At 35.8% G+C, this 20,504-nt stretch overlaps 1 protein-coding gene across 1 annotated transcript in view; it reads right to left on the bottom strand.

The window, feature by feature from the left end:
• LOC149771431 (oxysterol-binding protein 1-like) overlaps nucleotides 1–20,504 on the bottom strand; it is a 66,984-nt gene that overhangs the window by 46,049 nt on the left and 431 nt on the right. Inside the window, exons 2-3 of the mRNA XM_089948485.1 lie at nucleotides 12,540–12,745; nucleotides 8,477–8,721 (exon numbers count right to left, since the gene is read on the bottom strand). Coding sequence (XP_089804611.1) covers nucleotides 8,477–8,721; nucleotides 12,540–12,745 — 451 coding nt within the window. The remainder of the gene's footprint in view (nucleotides 1–8,476; nucleotides 8,722–12,539; nucleotides 12,746–20,504) is intronic.

Here is a 20,504-nt window from a genome sequence, read left to right as displayed (position 1 = left end):
GTATTCCTAAAAGTTCCAATACTGAATGCATTGATGTTCCGGTAATCTCAAATGTGGTATTATGCACATAGCCTGGATTGTGGTGAATTGCTAACTATTTTGATGAATCACAATATTCCAAAAATGTTCTTGTCTGAATTCACCATAATTCCAAATTAAGGTTTCATCCAAGAATATTATTGATGAGCACTTTGTATTTCCAGTGAACAGTAATTTTGATAAATAATTCCATCCAAATGAAAATCCAAACAAAACAATAAGACTGATTCTCCTTTAATATGTTATTGCAAGAATGAGTAATTTCTCAAGTAAACAACATCACATAAAAAACAAAGACATAAAAAAACAGAACCAGGATAAGGGTCAAAAGTTCATTTCTAGAACATTCTAAGTTGTCAACATGACAAGGTCTATTACTAAAATTATAATAAAGAACATGGAAAACATCAGATACAACAGAATTTCCATGGGGTAATTACAATGCCCTTGACTCAGATTAACATAAACATGTTTATTTCCATTAATAATGATCCTAATATTATACCTATTCTCACACAGAAATAGTGGATGTGTATTAAGTTGTTTACAAAATCAATGTCCCTAGTCAGTAATGCAATGAATTTAATTAGGAAAAAGTACACAATACATATGTATAGAACATATAATCATTAAGATAAGCCAGCAAAAAAGAGAAGTAATGGTAACAAGATTTTCAAGATGGCTGCTATGATGGTCATATTAGATATCAGATTAGCGCCATTTCCATTTAGGAACAACGAAACACAAGAAGAAAACTTTTTATCACAAAGCACAATATCAATAAAACCAACCATGAAGCAGAAGTAGCAACAACAAGTCTTTCAAGATGGTTAATGTGGTGACCATATTGAAAGTCAGATTGGCATCATTTTCGTTCCTGACCAGCTCAACACAATAAGTACTCTTCTGGTGAAAACCTGTCATTGTCACTACTTTCCATTTAGCAGTAGTGATAAAAAGATTTTGAAGATGGCTGCCATGGCGACTATAGTTGAGGTCAGATCAGCATCTGCTGATTGAGTACACACTAGACATCATATTTAGTCTTCTGCTGAACACCTCATTTCGATGACTTTCCATGAAGAGGAGTATGGCAGTAAGATCTAAGAGATGGCTGCTATCATCTCTATGCTGGATGTCAGATCAGCACCATTTTCATTTAGAACCAAGTAGACATCATAAGAACTGTTCTTGTGAAAAAACAACGTCAATATGACTTTCGATCTAGGAATAGTGATAGGATTTTCAACATGGCCACTGTGTTTTTATTGAATGTCAGATCAGTACCATTTTTATTCAAGACCAAGTATACCCCATTAGAAGCCTTCCAGTGAAAAAAACATGTTCTGTTCAAGAGAAGCAGTGATTATAGGAATTTCAAGATGGCTGCTGTGATGGTTTTTGACAGGCTGAGCTAAAAATGACGGTCAAGGTCTGAACTTAATTATAAGCACACAAAGTTAGATATGTAACTTTATCATATTTTGACTTACAGGTGCAAATATCAGTAAAAGTACAAACAATCTCTGTAGTTTATCTATATTTTTGTTTAATATGTCAACACAATGCTCTCTTCTTTAGTGGCTCAACCATCTACATTTAGTTCTGTTGCAACATTACCTCCAAGTTGTGAAAATCACAAATGTAGAAAAGGTAGCCATTAGTAATCACCCACTCCAGGAACACCATAGGTAAGTTTACACCCAAAAGTCTAATGGGATAATCTTTTATTCCCAAAAAGCGGGAGAAAAAAGTAAGCTCTGGGATCAAAGTACTCAGTGGGATGATGCTGCTTGTTCACCAGTTCCTAAATATCCACCACATTCTTTCATAATCCTTTAGTGTGAAGGAGCCTTTTGCCTGTGAGATTCTCTCCATGACTGAAGGTTCAAATTTCTTCTATGCAAGACCCTCCTTACATGAGCCAGGCAAGGTGAAGCCTGTCTGGCGAGGATGAATACCTTTGATTGAGGCTGTTTGAGCAGACTGTGCTTTGCTGGATCTTCCTGGGATGTCTACTGATGGACTGAACAGATCATTTACACACTGGCTAAGACAAAGATGGGCAGTTTGTGGTTCCAATCCATCGCGAAAATGCATATCAGTGGACACCTCCGAATGATGCATACTCACCAAGAGACCAAGGATGAATAGATCAATCTGTGTGAGGTATCTAGACCCTTCTTGACAACAAGTCTAGGATTTTAAGCCTTTTGGGAATTATCTGATCTGGATTGTGATCTTTAGCTGGGAACAGAGAAGAGGTTGCCACAAACTTGGAAGTGGAGTGGAAAACCAGCAATAAACTTTAGTAGGGTCAACATGTTCATCACCATGATGTTTTCATCCCAGCTCATCAAGTTGGTACTGTACAAGTCCAAGTGAGTACAGTACAAGCAAGATGAAATGATGCTAGTAACTGGACTTTTCAAAACAAAATCCTTAGTTCCCCAGGTCCCTGATCTCGTCTGATAGATGATCCAAAACCTCTTTGATCTTTACTGTAACACTTGACGAAATGAGTTATGTTGAGCCTCGTCTTCCACGTCTACCCATGCTTTAACCTTATGGACTTGGCTTGCTGACAACAGGTGGACATGCTGAGGGTGACAGAATCCTGGAAATCTCTTCAATGGCCACTTTAAAGCTGAATTTTGTATGCTCTTTGGTGGAGAAAGAGTAAGCCAACTGATTGTCACTGCACTCAATGTGAGCATTGTCTTCACAGGGCAATGCTTCAAAGTTTATATACATCAGTGTTGCATCTAGGATTTTTCAAAATATGGCAAACTACCACATCCCTTATCCAAAACTGGGAAACTTCTAAATTCGGTAGGACAAATTTGACCCTATTTCTTGAGAAATATAGATCACACAGAAGAACATATTTCAAGTGACTGCAGCATTCTCAAAACAGGCAAGCAAAAGGTTATTGTGTTATTTATTTCATCCAAGTACTTGTTTAGTTGCATCCACAATTCAATTTTTGTAACAAATTACAAATATATTCATTCTTACTGGCATCAATTTGTCAAGCATGAGTGTAAAATATGTACATGTATCAATGACATGTAGAAAAGAGTTACAGAGGAACATATTTAAAACAAGAAAGCAAGAAAAGCTAGAAGACAAACCTTTTTCAAGAACTTTAAAAATGACTAAGACCCGTGTGGACTTCAGCAATACCAATACAGAATGAAAGTGCAAAACAAGCAAAATTTGCCACATGACCAGTCTACTGTACTGTCAATTAGTTTGTGCATTCTACAATAAAAGTGATTGTTTTTCTGTTTCACACAGATTACACTGCATCTGACATTACTCTGACTTTTCTAAGCACAATCATTTCCCATGCAAACAATTTTGCTTTATTGCTCTCACTTGCTACACCCGGCTACTATATTCAAATCATGATTTCATTTCAAGAAAAATTCTCTTCCACTGTCTCTTCTTTCCTCCTGACAAAGCAGCCATCTACTCATATAAGATACACTACATGTGTATAATATTTCCATATTTCATTTCCACCTACTTAATGTGCTTCTAGGCAAAATATATGTAAAAACATAATTTGTAACTTTTAATGTCATGCTAGAAAATAAAGTGAACAAAAGTGCAGAATTCTGACAATGATCACAGTTTGTAAAGTGCAAACTTGTCATGGACAAAGAAATTTACTTGAATTAAATATTTATCACATAGTTCCAATCATAACATGCATGTGACTTCAAGAAAAACATCATTCTGTACACTTTTTCAGCCCATTGGAACGTATTTTGAGCACAATTTAATTTTAGGAAATTGTTTGAATAGTTCAAATGGATCACAAAATTTATGTCTGAAAGGCCCCGATTTACTGATTATTTTGGCAGATGTTATTATTGTAAAGGAGAGATATTCTTGTTTAAAGACTCATGAGAACAAAAATATATCTGCTTTTCTACAATATTTTGTCCAAACTCATTATTATTCTTGTGATTAAAAACAAATTTATCCTGCATCCAATTAGAGAAGTTACACCGGCATCAATTGAACTGAGGAACTTTTGGCACATTGGTTCATTCAATTTGGGTGAGCTTGTCATGAACCTCAGGACTCCTGCAAACCTGCATCCAAGAAGCAGAACAGATACATCATATCCAGCAGTGCCATCATCCCTGTGCACTGCATAATATACCCACTATTAGAAAAACTGCCTGAACTAATGGCCACACAAGCAAGTATTACTGCTATGGACAGCTGAAAGGGCTGCAGGAAATTGTGTTGGACAGTTGGCTGTCCAATCAACTTGGTGGCTGGCCAGATGGAATGATGGCAAAACAAATGCACTGTCTTTATGGATCCCCATTAGACCCCACAGGCAATGGAAAGGCCAAATATGCAGCTCAGCTAACCATCTTGATCAACCTCTATTCTGAAAAGTCAGACTGGTTGGGCTGCTGATTAGTACCCATAGCTGCAGTATATGGCAGTACATATTACAGAGGCTGGAAATATACTCCATCTGTCCAGATCTGTGGGCCTAAGGCTTTGCTCAGTTACGTGGCAGTATTTGTGCCCACTGGGGCGCCAAGAAATAAGAAAACAACACCAAGCTGTTACTGGATAAATGCAAAGAACAAGCCTTCATACTGGAAACTCAATATCTGAAAAGGTGAGGCATTCCCACAATGATCCTCCAATTCAAGCTGGCCTGACATAATTCACTGGCAGCTTTATACAAATCATGTGGGGGGGGGGGGCATTGTGGTGTCCTCCATGCTTGCTATTGGTGACGTCTTCAGGTGAAACTTAAGAAGTCACTTTCCTCCAATTCTGACTTCACCAATCTCTCTTACTGCTAAAACTCAAGCGCAGATCTGTGGACCATACAACTTCTGTCCCCTTTGTGCAGACAGTGCCTGGTGAACCAGATGAAAACAATACTGCAAAAATCATGTGAATATTCATGGCCTTAGGATATCATGCACTTTGAACTTCAATGATCATAGTGTAACTGAAACAACAAGGACAACATAAACAATGGCAAATAAGCCATAAGTAAAAAACATTATAAAAAGAAACAAAAATACAGAGAGTGTGCACAAACAACAACAAGGAGCACCAATAATACATGTTGGGGCACAAGGTCAGGAAAATATGAAGTCCACAAACTGTGAAAAAAAATCAAACAAATGTTGATCAAAACTCAAAGTACTTGATACCAACATGTAGCAAATATATTCAGAAAATCTATACCAACTTTATAGATAATAATAATAATAATGAGGACTTTGTATAGCGCCTAATCTTTAGATGAGGACTTTGTATAGCGCCTAATCTTTAGAAGCTCTAAGCACTTTACAACATTAGACAACACCTATAACATAAAAAAAACAATATATAAAATGATATTATTACAAAAAACAAACACCATGAAATTAGAAAACAAAAAACATGCTAAAAATATTTAATCTAAGGAACATTTTTTGGTCTTGAAGTTTGTTCTTGCAGTCAAAATAATTGAGTTTTAAGAGCACTCTTGAATAGGATCACTGTGTCTTTGTGTCTAAGTTCAGTGGGCAATTTATTCCACATTGCTGGGCCCTGGTATGCAAAAGAACGTTGTCCATCTAACTTCGTTTTTGTAGTGTGAATGAGTATACGATTATCAGAAGAGGAGCATAAGTATCTTGCTGGTGTGTAAACATGGGTGAGGTCGGATAGGTATGTTGGACTGGAATCCGTCAGTGAAACATAGCACATGAACAAATTTTGTTTTTGATTCTGGATCAAATGGATAGCCAGTGTAGGGTACAGTGCAGTGGGGAGTTGTGCTCTTATCGTGGTACTCTAAGGATGATCTAAGCAGCTGTGTTTTAACTTTTTGAAGTTTCTGGAGTAGATATTGAGATGAACCAGACAGAAAGATGGATGGGTAAAAAGAAGATTTTCTTGGATACTGAGAGGCAACAGCAAAAGCTTAATTGGCAAACTTACAGATGATGGGTAGTGATTTAGCAGGTGGTAAGGGAGGGTTAATGGGTAAGAGGTTCTTCTCTCTAACTACATGATATATACAGTGTGACCCCGCTATAGCGCGCTCCATTATAATGCGAATTTGGATATAACGCGGTCATGGCATGGCTCCTGAAATTTCATGTACATGTATTTTTCTTGTGCACAAAAAAATATCTTAAAAAGTTCCACAAAAAAAACGTAAAAAGTTGCTTATCATTTTGGGGAAGAGATTGCGTATGAATAATACAAGAAAATCGTGGCTTGGCTCCTGAAATTTTATGTGTTTTTCTCGTACATGAAAAAGTATTTTTCTCGTACACATAAAAGTATTTTTTTTTCTTCTTGAAAGTAAGAAGAAGAAAAAAAACGCATAAAAAGTTTATTCTGGGATTGCGTAGGTCTTCGCAAATGTCGCAAACTTGGATTGTTTTTCCTTTCTGGCTGCAAAACATACCATGTGGCTTTTTTATTTGTTGGCGACATTGTTGGCTGTTTAAACTTTTATATACAACCATTGGTTTGGAGTGCAGAAATTCAGAGGCCCCATGAAAGGAAACCACAAACTGGATATAAAATGCACTGAAATTTATCTCATGTTACATAAACAAATTCTTTGTCCATACTGACAAACCATCTAAACAGTGCATTGTTATATCATAATCCGCTTATCCTGACATCTAGCATGAGTTCTGTATGTTGTGAAATATCCGATTTTTTGATGTTGACATTTCTGGTAATGGAGATCAATCGGACGAGGCATTGTCTCGTAATCTATCTTTCATTGGATTTTCGGCTGCTTGCTAGTAATTAATATATTTACAAAGACTGACATTTGTATGTGGATGGTAAGTAAAATTCCTCTTCATTTCACTCAGAATTAAATTCTTAAGAACGTTCACGTTTTCTGTAATAATCCCTGTCATCAGAACACCTGCATCTCTATCGTCCATTGACCCTTTGTTAATTTTCAGACGCATGCATGGAAGGCAGCATCACACTGCTACTGCAAATGTAAAAAAAAAATACCAAAAAAACCCCCCATCTTACTTATTGATTTATTCAGTAAGCACGGAGTGACAGCAACTAGAATAGTCTAAACGATGGCCAATTCCTTTTTAAAAATGTACCCAGATAAAATAGTTTGCCGAAATTTCAAAGCAAACACATTACCTTAGAAGCTCTGATTCTTATGAAAACGTGCTCAGCAAATGAAGAAATACCAGTCTCAATCATGCAATACAATTATTTGATGTTGCCACCCGAGTAAGAAATGGGCATTCGTTTGGTTCTCCAAAGCTGTCCTTTAGCGGTGACTTCAATAGCATATGCACCCTTCATCAAAGAAAGCCGATTACAGTCTTCCAATAACGGCAAAGAACTTTTCTTCAAAGAAGTCAGTATCAAACTTAAATAAAAGTGATGGAATCTGATGGATTTTTGCATTTTCCATCATGACTGGAACACGTTAACTATGCTGTGAAAGTTTCCTTTTTGTTGGGAAAAAGTTTATGCCAACGGCGGCTTAAAACGCAAACTAACATTTACCGACTTGGAACGTACTTTAAAGTGAATGTGCTTCGTCATTCATTACGTGATTGTGCTATGTTTTTCCACTGAATTCAGACCAATATGACCTGTTACAAAATTAATATTTTAAAGCTGTGTGTGCATATTTTCGATAGAATCACTTGTATTGTGGATTCAATGTATATGACGAGGTTCACGGGTGAGTACACAGTGTTGATACTCTATTCATGCTATACATTAGACATTTATATATAAACAGGATTCACGTATAAGTACCAATTCATGGTTCTCTAAATAAAGTAAACTATTATATTATGTCTTCTCTGTTTTCACTACAGGTGTATTTCTCATTTGATATGCATCAATTCAAGATGGTAACTGTGCCGACGAAGCACGTATTTTACCACCCGCATTTATTACCTACATGCCCCCCACATTTTTTTTTTTTGGGGGTATATTTTCTTCAACTAACTGACTTGGTTGCATATAACATGGTTTGGTATCTAACACGGTCGGGTTTTATGGCTCCCAACTACCGTGTTATAGCGGGGCTCACACTGTACATGGGAAAGAAACATGTTTGTCATTCATGAAGAGTTGGATTCAAGAGATAGGATAACTTATTTTCTGATGTTACTACAACAGGGGAATGTACTCAGTGGAGAAACTGGTCTACTTACTGACCAGTTTTGTAATAACTTAATTTGTATGGACTCTAATATGAACTTACTGATTCATTGCATTCTTCATAATTACAATTTACCAATTTACAAAAATACAGATGCAAAAATTACACTGAGTAAGTTCTGGTGAAACTTTCAAATTCTTTGATACATTTCTTTTCTTCTATCATCCAAATAGTTTTTCCTATCTTCAAGATTCAAATAATGTTATCCTATCTGAAACTTACATTTATCATGGCATTGGATGTAATGCGGAACATGGTGGCTCTCTCATTCACAATTTTAATCTGGCTCACTATTTCAGTCTGTGAGTTTAGATGTTCTAGTTCTGATAGCGCCCTTTGGAGGCCACTGCCATGCTTCCCAATCAAATCATTACACGTGTTGAGATCTTCCAGCTTCGAGGTGAGGGCCTTCAATGTATTCTGAATCTCATTCTTGTCTGTTGATGTCTCAATATCATCATCACTATCTGTAACAAGAACAATGATGCATTAGCACGTTATAAGATGCTGCAGTGATTAGTCATCTACATTTAGGGAGAATGGCACTTTTACTTATAACATTTCATCTGTTCAAAATTACATAATTAATATTGTTGTTCATACACTCTGCAGGGCACTTTTCTGCCAATGATGAAAAATATCTCTGATTATGTGACAAACTGCATTCATACCAAAATCATGACAGGTGCATAGCTGCCAAAACATAATGTGTCATGGTTTTCCCCCCACCACCTCACCAAAACAACCCACCTCAATATATGTCTGTAACAATCATGTAGCATGCATAAATGGGAAAATCCTGCTCAGAGCCCATGTAAACTATCTTTGGGTCAGTTAATACAGCACAATTAAAAAGCAAGAAGGTCAGGTATAAACAACCAATAGTTCACCCATTACTTAAATGGCTGGCTATAGTCAGGGTGGTGTATCAAGTCCTTTGAAGAATGATGTGGGGGAGTCCATTGTGCTAATGGTGCAAAGTTCTCATCATTATTATTCATTATCTTAATCTTGTTAAAAATACCAAATGTTAATTGACTTGTTTTCTTTTCAGGATGTTTTTTAGCCATAAAATAGATTGACTGAAAGACAATATTAAGCACAAGCTTGTGTTTGCAATTGATTTGTGTTTATAAAACATTAACACCCATACTGTCGGTCGTCATTGTTGTTGTTCTAAGGTTTAACGCCATTTTTTCAGCACAAGATAGGCTATACATGGCCACCAGTATAAATGGTGGAAGAACCCAGGACAATCCAGGAAAGAACCACCAACCCATAAGAAGCTACTGGCAAGCTTTCTCACATACCCACATTGGCCAAACTCGAGACTCAAACCCAGAGAGAGAGGAGAGATGCAGTGATCTGATACAGTGAGCGATTTAGACAACTCAGGGTCCCAACACTCATACTGGAGTGAGGCATTTATTACTACCCCTCAATTCAGTGGTCAGTCCCATATGTTATGTATATTACTTTTCTACACAGACAAGAGTATCTTGTGGTCTAACTACTTTGGCTACAATTCTGACAACGCTGATGTTATGGCCATCAAAAACAACTAAGTTCTCTCTGAGAATCCAGCAGGGAAGTTTGAATAGCAGTACCATCCAGTCTCTAGTGAGTGCAAAGATGAACACTAATTATACTGGCCAGTCCAATATGTGATGTATATTAATTTTCTACAGAGACAAGTGTATCTTGTGGTCTAACTGTTTCGGATCCAATTCTCTCAATACTAACATTATGGTTGTCAAAATTAACACAGTTCTGACCAGGATTTGCTTGGAGACTCCAGTTGGGAAGTTTGAAAGACAGTACCATCCATTCTCTTGTGATCGGAAAGATGAACACATTCATGACCTTCAAACTTCCTACCAACAGCAGCAAAGACTGCATCTAATTAAGCCTATATTGTGCCATCCGATGGATTTTAACAACAGAAATTTGATGCATGTTTTTATTTAAGATCAGTGCAATTGTGATTATGTGAGTGTATGCGCTATGTATGTGTATGATGATGACATCTGACAATGCTAAGTCAACCAATTATTGTTTTCTTTGTATGTGCATTAAATGCTTCAAAGAAAACAGACAAGTCTTTTTATTCAGATTTGAATTTCCAATAATTTTCTATAGGCTTATATGAAAAGATAGCTTATCCTCAATTTGATGCCTCTTTTTTGGTCACTTGCACTGATTCCCCTTGGGAGCTCAAAACACACTTTCTGAGTCTCAAAACCCCACAATACAATCTGAGAATATGGCAGGCATGCAGGTTAGGTATGATCAATATAATAGTACTTTCATTCATCAAAGGGCATTTTTTGAAAGAAATGGATATATTTGAAACATGCAAATTTGCTGCTGATGATGAAATTTAAGATGTTTTTCTCTTAGAATGTAAAAACTGATGGAAGCACATTAATAAACATAAATATGAATGAAATTAATATAACATAATACAACCATAAGGAAGTACATTAGTTATCTGGAAGGCAGAAGCATGGACAAAGGAAGGGCACTGGGGAGGACCCTGAAGGGTAAGGCAAGGGCAATGAGCCCAGTGGTAAGATGGGCTGGTGACCATCTTTCAATCCATATGAAGCAATGAACAATAGTGACAATTTTAAGTAGTGCTTGGACATCTTGAACAATATTCTTATATCTTATCTTACATCAAGATGCTTATACTTCATACTCGTTGCATTTCAGGAAATATATCAATCACATCTTGTAATGCTCAATTTCTTACTGTATAACATTCCTACTGTGAATAATGTAGATCACTTTAACATAATTATGCTGTAAAATAAGAGTCTACCATTTTTTACTCTTATGATTTCAGATGAACAATATAAAAAGTCCCTGATTATATACTGGAATATTGTGTAATAGCAGACAAATCTGGGTCTACACTGTTTGAAATATGGTGCAATAAAGTGGTATAAATAGTAATACATTTGGACAAGTAAGGATATGATACATTTGGACAAGTATAGATAGAATAGAGCTAGAAAAGTATAGATAGAATAGAGCTAGAAAAGTATGGATAGGATAGAGCTAGAAATGTATAGATAGAATAGAGCTAGAAATGTATAGATAGAATAGAGCTAGAAAAGTAAAGATAGAATAGAGCTAGAAAAGTATGGATAGGATAGAGCTAGAAAAGTATGGATAGAATAGAGCTAGAAAAGTATGGATAGGATAGAGCTAGAAAAGTATGGATAGGATAGAGCTAGAAAAGTATAGATAGAATAGAGCTAAAAATGTATAGATAGAACAGAGCTAGAAATGTATAGATAGAATAAAGCTAGAAATGTATAGATAGAATAGAGCTAGAAAAGTACGGATAGGATAGAGCTAGAAAAGTATGGATAGGATAGAGCTAGAAAAGTACAGATGGGATAGAGCTAGAAAAGTATGGATAGAATAGAGCTAGAAAAGTACGGATAGGATAGAGCTAGAAAAGTACGGATAGAATAGAGCTAGAAAAGTACGGATAGGATAGAGCTAGAAAAGTACGGATAGAATAGAGCTAGAAAAGTACAGATAGAATAGAGCTAGAAAAGTACAGATAGGATAGAGCTAGAAAAGTACGGATAGGATAGAGCTAGAAAAGTATGGATAGGATAGAGCTAGGAAAGTATAGATAGGATAGAGCTAGAAAAGTATGGATGTGATACAGTTGGCCAAGTATGGATGTGACACAGTTGGCCAAGTATGGATGTGACACAGTTAGCCAAGTATGGTATGATACAGTTGGACAAGTATGGATGTGACACAGTTGGCCAAGTATGGATGTGACACAGTTAGCCAAGTATGGTATGATACAGTTGGACAAGTATGGATGTGAGACAGTTGGTCAAGTATTGATATGATACCTCTGGACACATATAGACAAGTATGGATGGGATACAACTAAACAAGTATGGCCAGACAAGTATAGACCTAACAGGATCCTGCAGACTTAACAAAAACAAATTCAATGACTTCTCCAAAACTCAAGGACAACAATATCTTGCATTGTCAAGTAAATTATATGTTGTGTTCAAAACAAGATTTCTTAATCGGTGCTCATATTAGCAGTTATCAATTTTTTTAACCATACCATCAAAAATTTCAATTTTTTTTTCCAAAACATGGCAAAATTTTGAGAAATTTAATGATTTTCAAGGCCTCTGAAACTTATTTTGCAAATTCAAAACTTATTCAGGATTTCCAGGACTCGCAAGAACCCTTATATGATACAGTTGGACAACTATGGATAAGATACATTACTAACCTGGTTCAAGCATTCGTATTGCATCAGCCTTTGCTAGCTCTAGTGCAGTGATCCATTTCTGTCTCTCGACTTCAGATGTGGCTTTCAAATGGAATGTTTGTGTTCCCCCATTGGATATAACTATTGTACAGGAATCTTCTGTGTGGATAAATGCAGTGGCCAGGTTGATTGTACCTCTACATGTGTGGGCCATTTCTGCTTGATTACTGTGTGGAAAATGATGCAAAAGATTATCTAATTATACAACAGTAAAGCTATATATGTGGCAGCATAATTCACTCAAAGTTTCTTATTGCCCTATATAAAATTTGCATGGAAACCTAATGGGTTAGATTAATTTCTTTTTAACTTGTAAATCTCTATTTTCAGAAATAATCTACATTTTATGTAGTTTCATGAATATAAAGTGAAAAAAACCATGCTGGCTTTCTGTCATTCTACACCAGGCCATTAACAAGAGGTACTATGCTCCCATAGCTGTCACCTACTACAAGCCATATGCATGGGAAGTTAGCCAAGAAATATGGCTTAAACTTATTGTGATCTTTTCTGACCTTTAAATATTTTTAGTACTGGCTGGCAGCCATACTGGATGATGGATCAGCATCATTTGTTCAACTATCACTGCCCAATTTCTGCAAGTTAGGCTCTCGAAACTTCAACAACAGTATGCAAAATAATAATATGTGTTTTAAGAACAGAATAAGTGATCTGGATATTTAAACTTCAACGTGGACATTATTTCTTCATAAAATCAGTTTGAGACTGACCGTAACTGAACTTGTAAATTGTAATGGGGAAATAATGGCAAACATCACTGTGTCCTACTTAATTAGCTTGTCTGTTTTTGCAAACCATTGGGCAAACATATTCATAGAATAATAATAATAATAATAATAATAATGACCTTATTTAAAGAGGGTAACACAATTAGCTAATCTAGAAAGCAAAGTCTAGATATTTTTATGTTATTGAAGATTTAGCTTTAAAATGCAATTATGTAGGTCAGAAACATATAGGAAAATACCATGTTGTAGAATTCATGATAAGTGCTGTAAGGCCAAGTTTTCTGACTAGACTTGTATTTGTGAAAATACCCAACCCCCCCCAAAAAAAAGCAATGATGCATATACTATTTAACCAATGCCTAACATTACTACAAGGATGCAGACAAATAATAAACCATAAATTTGCAATCCCATCAATGGATTGTTGTAACGAAGCTATAAAGTGAGTGGTTACATTATGAAAACTACTTTATAAAAACAGATGCACTCACATGTTTGTTGAATCAGTTTGAAAGAAGGATTTAGTTCATATACCAAGTTAAAGGACCCATGTCTGTAATTTTATGCATTTCAGTGTGTTGTCTATGAATAGTTAATAATAAAATTGTAAATAATTACTGTTTAGAATTATACTGTTGTACATAATTGTAAAGTTCTACTTTGTTCGTCCGATTGAATTTTGTTCAATGATATCTGTTCATGTCAACATGTAAATGCAAGCTTAATATATCAGATGATCCCAATTAGAAAGTTACAAGTCACTCAAGCGTCCAAAAGATCATTCAAGCATCCAAAAGACTGAGACAATAAATCATCAATTTTCGGAAAATCCAACATTAAAGTAAAAGTTTTCAAAATACTAAATGATACAATTTAGGGTTCAGCATTTCCTGTACAAGAAAAATAATATCTATCAAAGCCCTCAAGTTAGGGGGTTCTCCACCCACATTCTAGAAACGTTTATTTTTACATATATACTTTTCAACTGCAGTTTTCTTTCCTTCAAGCCATTGACGGGACATGCTTTTCTACATAGTTTTATGCAAACAAACATGTTGTAATTTCTATCAATTATTTGCATATTCAGCTGCTCATACACTCAACCACAAGAAAAGTCATTATCCATCATTATCCAAACACTATTAAAAAACATTTTATTTGTGAAAAATTAATTTAGTAAGTGAAACTAACAACCACGAAGTTCTGGTTTTTAGTGGTAAATAAACCACATAAAACTGCCTTTCTTCCCTTTATTCTTCAAATGCAGAGTATACATGTATATCGCAGCAGCACATAGTTGACATGTTTACGAAATCTCTGTTGCACCACAGGCTTTCTTTAGCCAAAAAATGCACCTTTCTTTGCAACAAAATATGTTTACTGTACGCAAGAAAGAGCAAGAGAGACTACGCGTAATAAATTTCTATCGACATAACCAGCAGCTCTTATTGCTAACTTGCAAATACGCTCTGATCATTAGAGAAGATGCATTTCCAATATGGCTGCAATAATCTTCATTTTTTGGAATTCATCTACTGACAAAATTTAGAAATAAAATTTTGACACCAATCTTCATTCAGAATAAAATAACTCAATTGCTGCTTAGCAATTAATTTTGTATTTAAAAAGAATTTATAGAACTAATTGGGATATTAACCGGATATTAGTGTGCTTTCCTTATGTTATTATTACCTATAGTCAAATAACCAGCTTCTATGAACTTAAAGCTTCAGAAATTTAATAATTGAAATTTGAATGAGCCAGCATTACTTAACAATCTAACAGAATACAGTGACAATATTCATGATGACCTAAGCATTAATATGACTGGTTCAAAATACACAGAAACTAATTGGGATTTACAGCCTTTAAAACAAAAACCTGTTCCACCTCCAGTTCAGAGAAGATAAAGAAGTTCTACCATGGATGTCTGTTTAAAGCCATTAAAAATAAGAAGCCATATATTAATACCAATCAATGCAATTATAGATGTTATATTTATTGCAAACATATGGCTTGGCAATTTCGGTGATTTATACATGTCACGTTCAGCTTTTTTGTAATACAGTACAAGTTAAACTGGAGGAAAAAGGTATCTATAAGAAGAAATTCCAGTTATATGGAGCTAAAACCATTCAGACTTACAAAACTGGATAATATTTATGTTGATTAAATACAATCATATCTAACACTGATACCCACTTCACAACCAAGTCTGCATAGTAGTAAGCATTTCAGCTGAATTACAATTGATGATGATATTATAAAGGATGTCCAAAGATTAACTGCAACAGCAATATGGGAATAAAATAAATGTAAACAATTTTCTCCCCACCTGCACATACTAACTGGCCCCACCCTTTTCTGCCATATACATGCTGCGAGTCAGTTAACACCGTGGATTACGTCTTGCTGTTAATTAAACTTCCAAGTTCAAAGTTTGTTCATAAGACTTTACGTTTAGTTTTGATTCCCAAAGATTTAGTACCATTATGAACCTAAGTTTTGTTTTTCACATTGCTGGCCTAACTCTTGATAAATATACATTTGTTCCATGTTCTTTGGTGACAGATTATTTTATCTGTATTCATGTCAACTTCTTAAAAAAAGATTGGGTTCAAATGTAATAAATTTTGCTTGACATTCGGGAATAGTTCTGCAGTATATGTCATGTGGACTGAAAGAATGTACAGTTAAACCACTTATCTCGACCTAGGTTATCTAAAAAACAACGGCTATGTCGGTGTTTTGGTCTGGTCCAAAAAAGATCCTTCTTTGTTATGTTAATTTTTCCCCACTATCTCGACCCCTGTTAATTCGATAACCCCCTTATGTCGGACATAAGTTTTGGTCCAAAGTAACATGTGGACCCACTTATTACAACGAAATGCAACTTTTAATGTCCATCTCTGAGAAATTTTACATGATCTGGTGTTTCTACTACCACCTGTACCTTGTACTGGCAAGGTTGGAAAAAGTCAGTACGAGACCAAACTTTACTGGTACAAATACCAATCAATGAATCTCTTCAATGCATGGTTTATCACTTGCATAGAGTGGAGAAAATTATGTTGTAAACCACAATTTGGGGTAAGGAAATTTGTGAAGTGTCAAATTTCGAATTGCAGTGAATGTCAGAAGTGAATGCATTGAGCATTAAGATTTTATTGCATTTAAGCCAGAAAAGTCTTTGTGAAGGGTCACTTCGACCTTTCTTCATTCATCTCACCCCATGTCAGTGTAAACTTCAAAGGGGCAGCATTCCACCTCAGTGAAATTGACCAGGGTATCTTAACACGGGTCCTTAGAAAGTAAACATTTGAGCTACCAACCCTAACCGCTTGGTAGGAACCTATGTCCACTTGTCATTTTTTCAAAGGGAAACTGTCATGCACTGTCGTACACAGATTCTGAGCTGTCTACACGTGATGAAAGGAATTGTTTCTTTGGGAAAAATTAGAAACCACTGCCTACAATTGGGCAGAATAAGGTGTACACTTTAGAGCACTCAGACTTTAAAGTGACGACCTTACTCAAAATTCTTTAGTCTGAAAATCTCCTGGAAAAGAGTCTCAACTCTGTGGAAAGCATAGAGATTTGTGCTTTCCTCGTTAAACAAAAAAGGGACCAGGTGGCCGTCTCGTAAAAAGAAAGACATGTTTTAGTGCTTGGACGTACAAGTCCTGGAAGAGAATAGCAATAAGGAAGAGCTTTCTGAGAGAGAGACGAGACTGTCTGGAGACAGAAGTCAGAGGTCAGAATAAAAGGACCAGGAAGCCCATGAAGGGGCAAAGCAAAGAGCTTAGGAAGGATGAGCAAGGAGACGTTGATATATGGTCAAAAGGAAGGAAGGTGATGTACATCAGTCGTGGATCAGTCGTGGACATTCCGCTCTTTTCACCTCTCATTACGATGAAATAAATCCAAATTGGACACACCTGTAAAATTCTAATGATATAATTTAAATTGGACACACCTGTAAAATTCTCTTGATATAATCTAACTTAAATTGGAATTGCCGTCACTAATTTGTTCTGATTAAATTTTTTATTTGCTTGTCAAAGGGGGCTCGTATTGCTTCATTTCTCCCAGTATTCTCGTTCAGTTCTCTGTTGAAATTCTATTTTTCTTTCAGTCCCGACCGCTCTGTTGGCCTAGTGGTTAGAGAGTCCGCCTCAGAAGCAGGAGGTCGTGGGTTCACTTGGCACTCAGCATTAAGAGGTTAGTGTTAGGACTGGTTGGCCTGGTGTCAGGATAATGTGACTGGGTGGGACATCATGCTACGTGTCTGAGGCATGATGCCCCAGCACTATAAACTGCCACACAGCAGACATCGTAGCGATATGACTGAAAAATTGTTAAAGCTATGTTAAAAATCATAATCACATACACACACTCTTTCACTCCCACTGGGCTATAATATCAAGGGAGATCATCCTCTAGATAACGCCAGCCAAATCCAATTAACCACCCCTCTTACTAAGCGGGTGACGTTACAAAAATTTAAAGAAAGCGTTTCTCACCTTTACAGGAGCTGCATTCATAATCAACACTTTCCCATGTCAACACCACGCCAGTATAGTTTGTTCCATAGAATTCCAAATTTTATCTATCTGTAACTCAGTAAATTATCAGGTCAAAATCATAAAATGTACCTAAAAATACCTGATTCATTTTACACTATATATTTAAAAAGTATTAGGTACTTTTAGCTACATTTAATGATGCCAACCTGAAAATTGACAAAATTATGGCTAGGATGCTTTATGGAACAAACTCTAGTGTAATCCCATTCCAATATCATCACGGTCAGTCACCAACTAAATCCATACACAGTTAACAAGTCTGATTCAGAGTTCACTTACAAAGTAAAACATTAACGTTTCCATGCTTGGTGAGTGTAAGCCTTCAACTTCAGCATGACTAAATCACATGACTTACAATCATCTATAAATAGAAACCATACAAATTCCAAACCAAGCTGGTACCCCCCTCAACAAAAACCTGGTTATTAATTGTTTTCAAACAAGAGTTATAAAAAATATCACAAACAGTATTTTTTTTTACAATCCATATTGCTCACATTTGTTTTGTTTAAATGAAGTTGTCTATTGCTGATTCTTCAACCCTAACAGAATGAAGCAGAAAGTGACTGAAAGGAAATGTCAATGAAACAAACAGGAGTGCTTTCATTTGTACTGTTTTATCTTGAAGTTTAATCGAGTATCAAAGCTTTGCATCAAAGTGATATGCAAACTCTCCTGGCACTCTGTTCTTGCAAATGGTCAATGATCAAAGTCAGTCGGCTTCTTACAGAATTTGATGTTGAGACAGTTAACCTTAAAGATTTTAAACACATTTACAGTTTGTTGGTACATGAATACCGATAGCTTCATCTTTTCGACAGTACAGAGGCAAATTTTTTCAGTAAAAACCAGTATAACAGTGTAAAGGAAGCGCTGATGATAAAAAAAAAACAATCGATTTTCACATACAATTTTGGTCACTTACATAATGCTACTAGCTAAAGTAAACACTAAAAGAAAATACTTTTAAAAATGTACAGTCCAACATGTACATGTACTTAAATTGGCCTAGATTTTGGTCATCATGAGAAAAGTAATCCCTTGCTGAGGCTACCAAAGGTTGCAGCTAAGTACAGGGAAATAAATTATTTAAAAAAATTAAACCACTGACATTGCTACAGTAACATAAGTGATGTAAAAACGTGTGACTTGTTACTTAATCTACTTTAAAGGACCTCCAATCTTTTTTCCTGCAACCTGGCATGACTGAATTATTATTTTTATTAAGCTTTAAAGAAGCCGCTAGGTTTTAGAAACAAAATTCCTCATTTTTGGTACTTCAGATGCATAATCATTTTTCTGCAGTAGATTTGTCAACCCTGATGTCTTTGGACCTAGTTATGTTATCGATTTTTTGACATCCCCAACATAATTGAGATAACCGGGTTTGACTGTACTCTACCAAAAAAGTTCTATCTACATTAACTGGAAATAACACAAGACAACCTCCTACCAAAAATATTTTAAGTGATTATGCTTATTCATCACTTTTATCTATCCATTTGGCATTCAATTTGTCAGATGACCAAGCCAGCAACCCCAACGATATTTTTAAGCTGTTGGTTATAGAATGCAGCATCATGTGCTTCGTTCTGTCTGCAAAAAAACAGAAGGTCTATGATAAAATTAAATGTGTTTAGAAACGTGAGAAAATGTGTCACATGAACATGAATATTTGGGTCACAAGTACTAAACAGGCTGGACTTCTAGAGACTGTACTTGGATAGCACTGTGTATATTTCATTGTGGGTATATATTAAGCAAACAATTTAAAAAGGACTGGGGAATGTTGTTGTTGTTGTTGGCTTAGTGCCATTTTTCAGCAGATATGCTGTGCATGGCAACCAATAAGGTAGAGGAAGAACCAATAAAAACATTGGGAAGAACCACAAACCCATGGAAAGTTACTGGTAAGCTCCCTCACATATCCATCATGGCTGAGCCCTGGACTCAAACCCCAGCAGTGATCTGTACAGGCAAAAACCTTTGACAACTAGGCCACCTGAGGGCCCTGACTGGGGAAGTGAACAAAAACTACAGCAGTTCTCCCATTTTTTAAAATTTTAATAACAGAATGAAACCCAATAATACTTATCTCATTTCTTGTTTGTTTAGTTTGATTAAAAGCAGTCCTATCTCTCATTAAAATTATAATCATTAAACTTTGTATATTTTGCTAAGTACCTATTTAGGTTTCTTTGACTATAAAATTTTCATTCTTCTCTCACAATATACATACACAAATGCATTTTAGTGGGCGAGTCTTAGAACAGAAAATAGCTTACATAAAAAAAAGTTTATTTTGAATTAGATCTCACTTGGGGGCACATGCACTGACCCCCACTGGGACTTCAAAACACAACTTTCTGAATTTAAAACACCCCCCAAAACAATCTTGGAATATGACAGGGCTCAATTCTGTATGTGTAATAATTTCTCAACTTTCAAGTTTGTCCTATTTAAAAGTGATAAAAGTGTCACCTATTGTGACAACTCTATACCAGTAACTTAAAAGATTTCATCAAATGGGGGATGGGTTCATTAGTAGCATGCATGATCAGAGGAGGTATGTGTCAATTTTTACAGAAAGG

This window comes from Sinohyriopsis cumingii, unplaced genomic scaffold, assembly GCF_028554795.1.
Source record: "Sinohyriopsis cumingii isolate HCF-2022 unplaced genomic scaffold, ASM2855479v2 utg001869l, whole genome shotgun sequence".
NCBI lineage: Eukaryota > Metazoa > Mollusca > Bivalvia > Unionida > Unionidae > Sinohyriopsis > Sinohyriopsis cumingii.
This window is presented reverse-complemented; position numbering and strand designations above follow the sequence as displayed.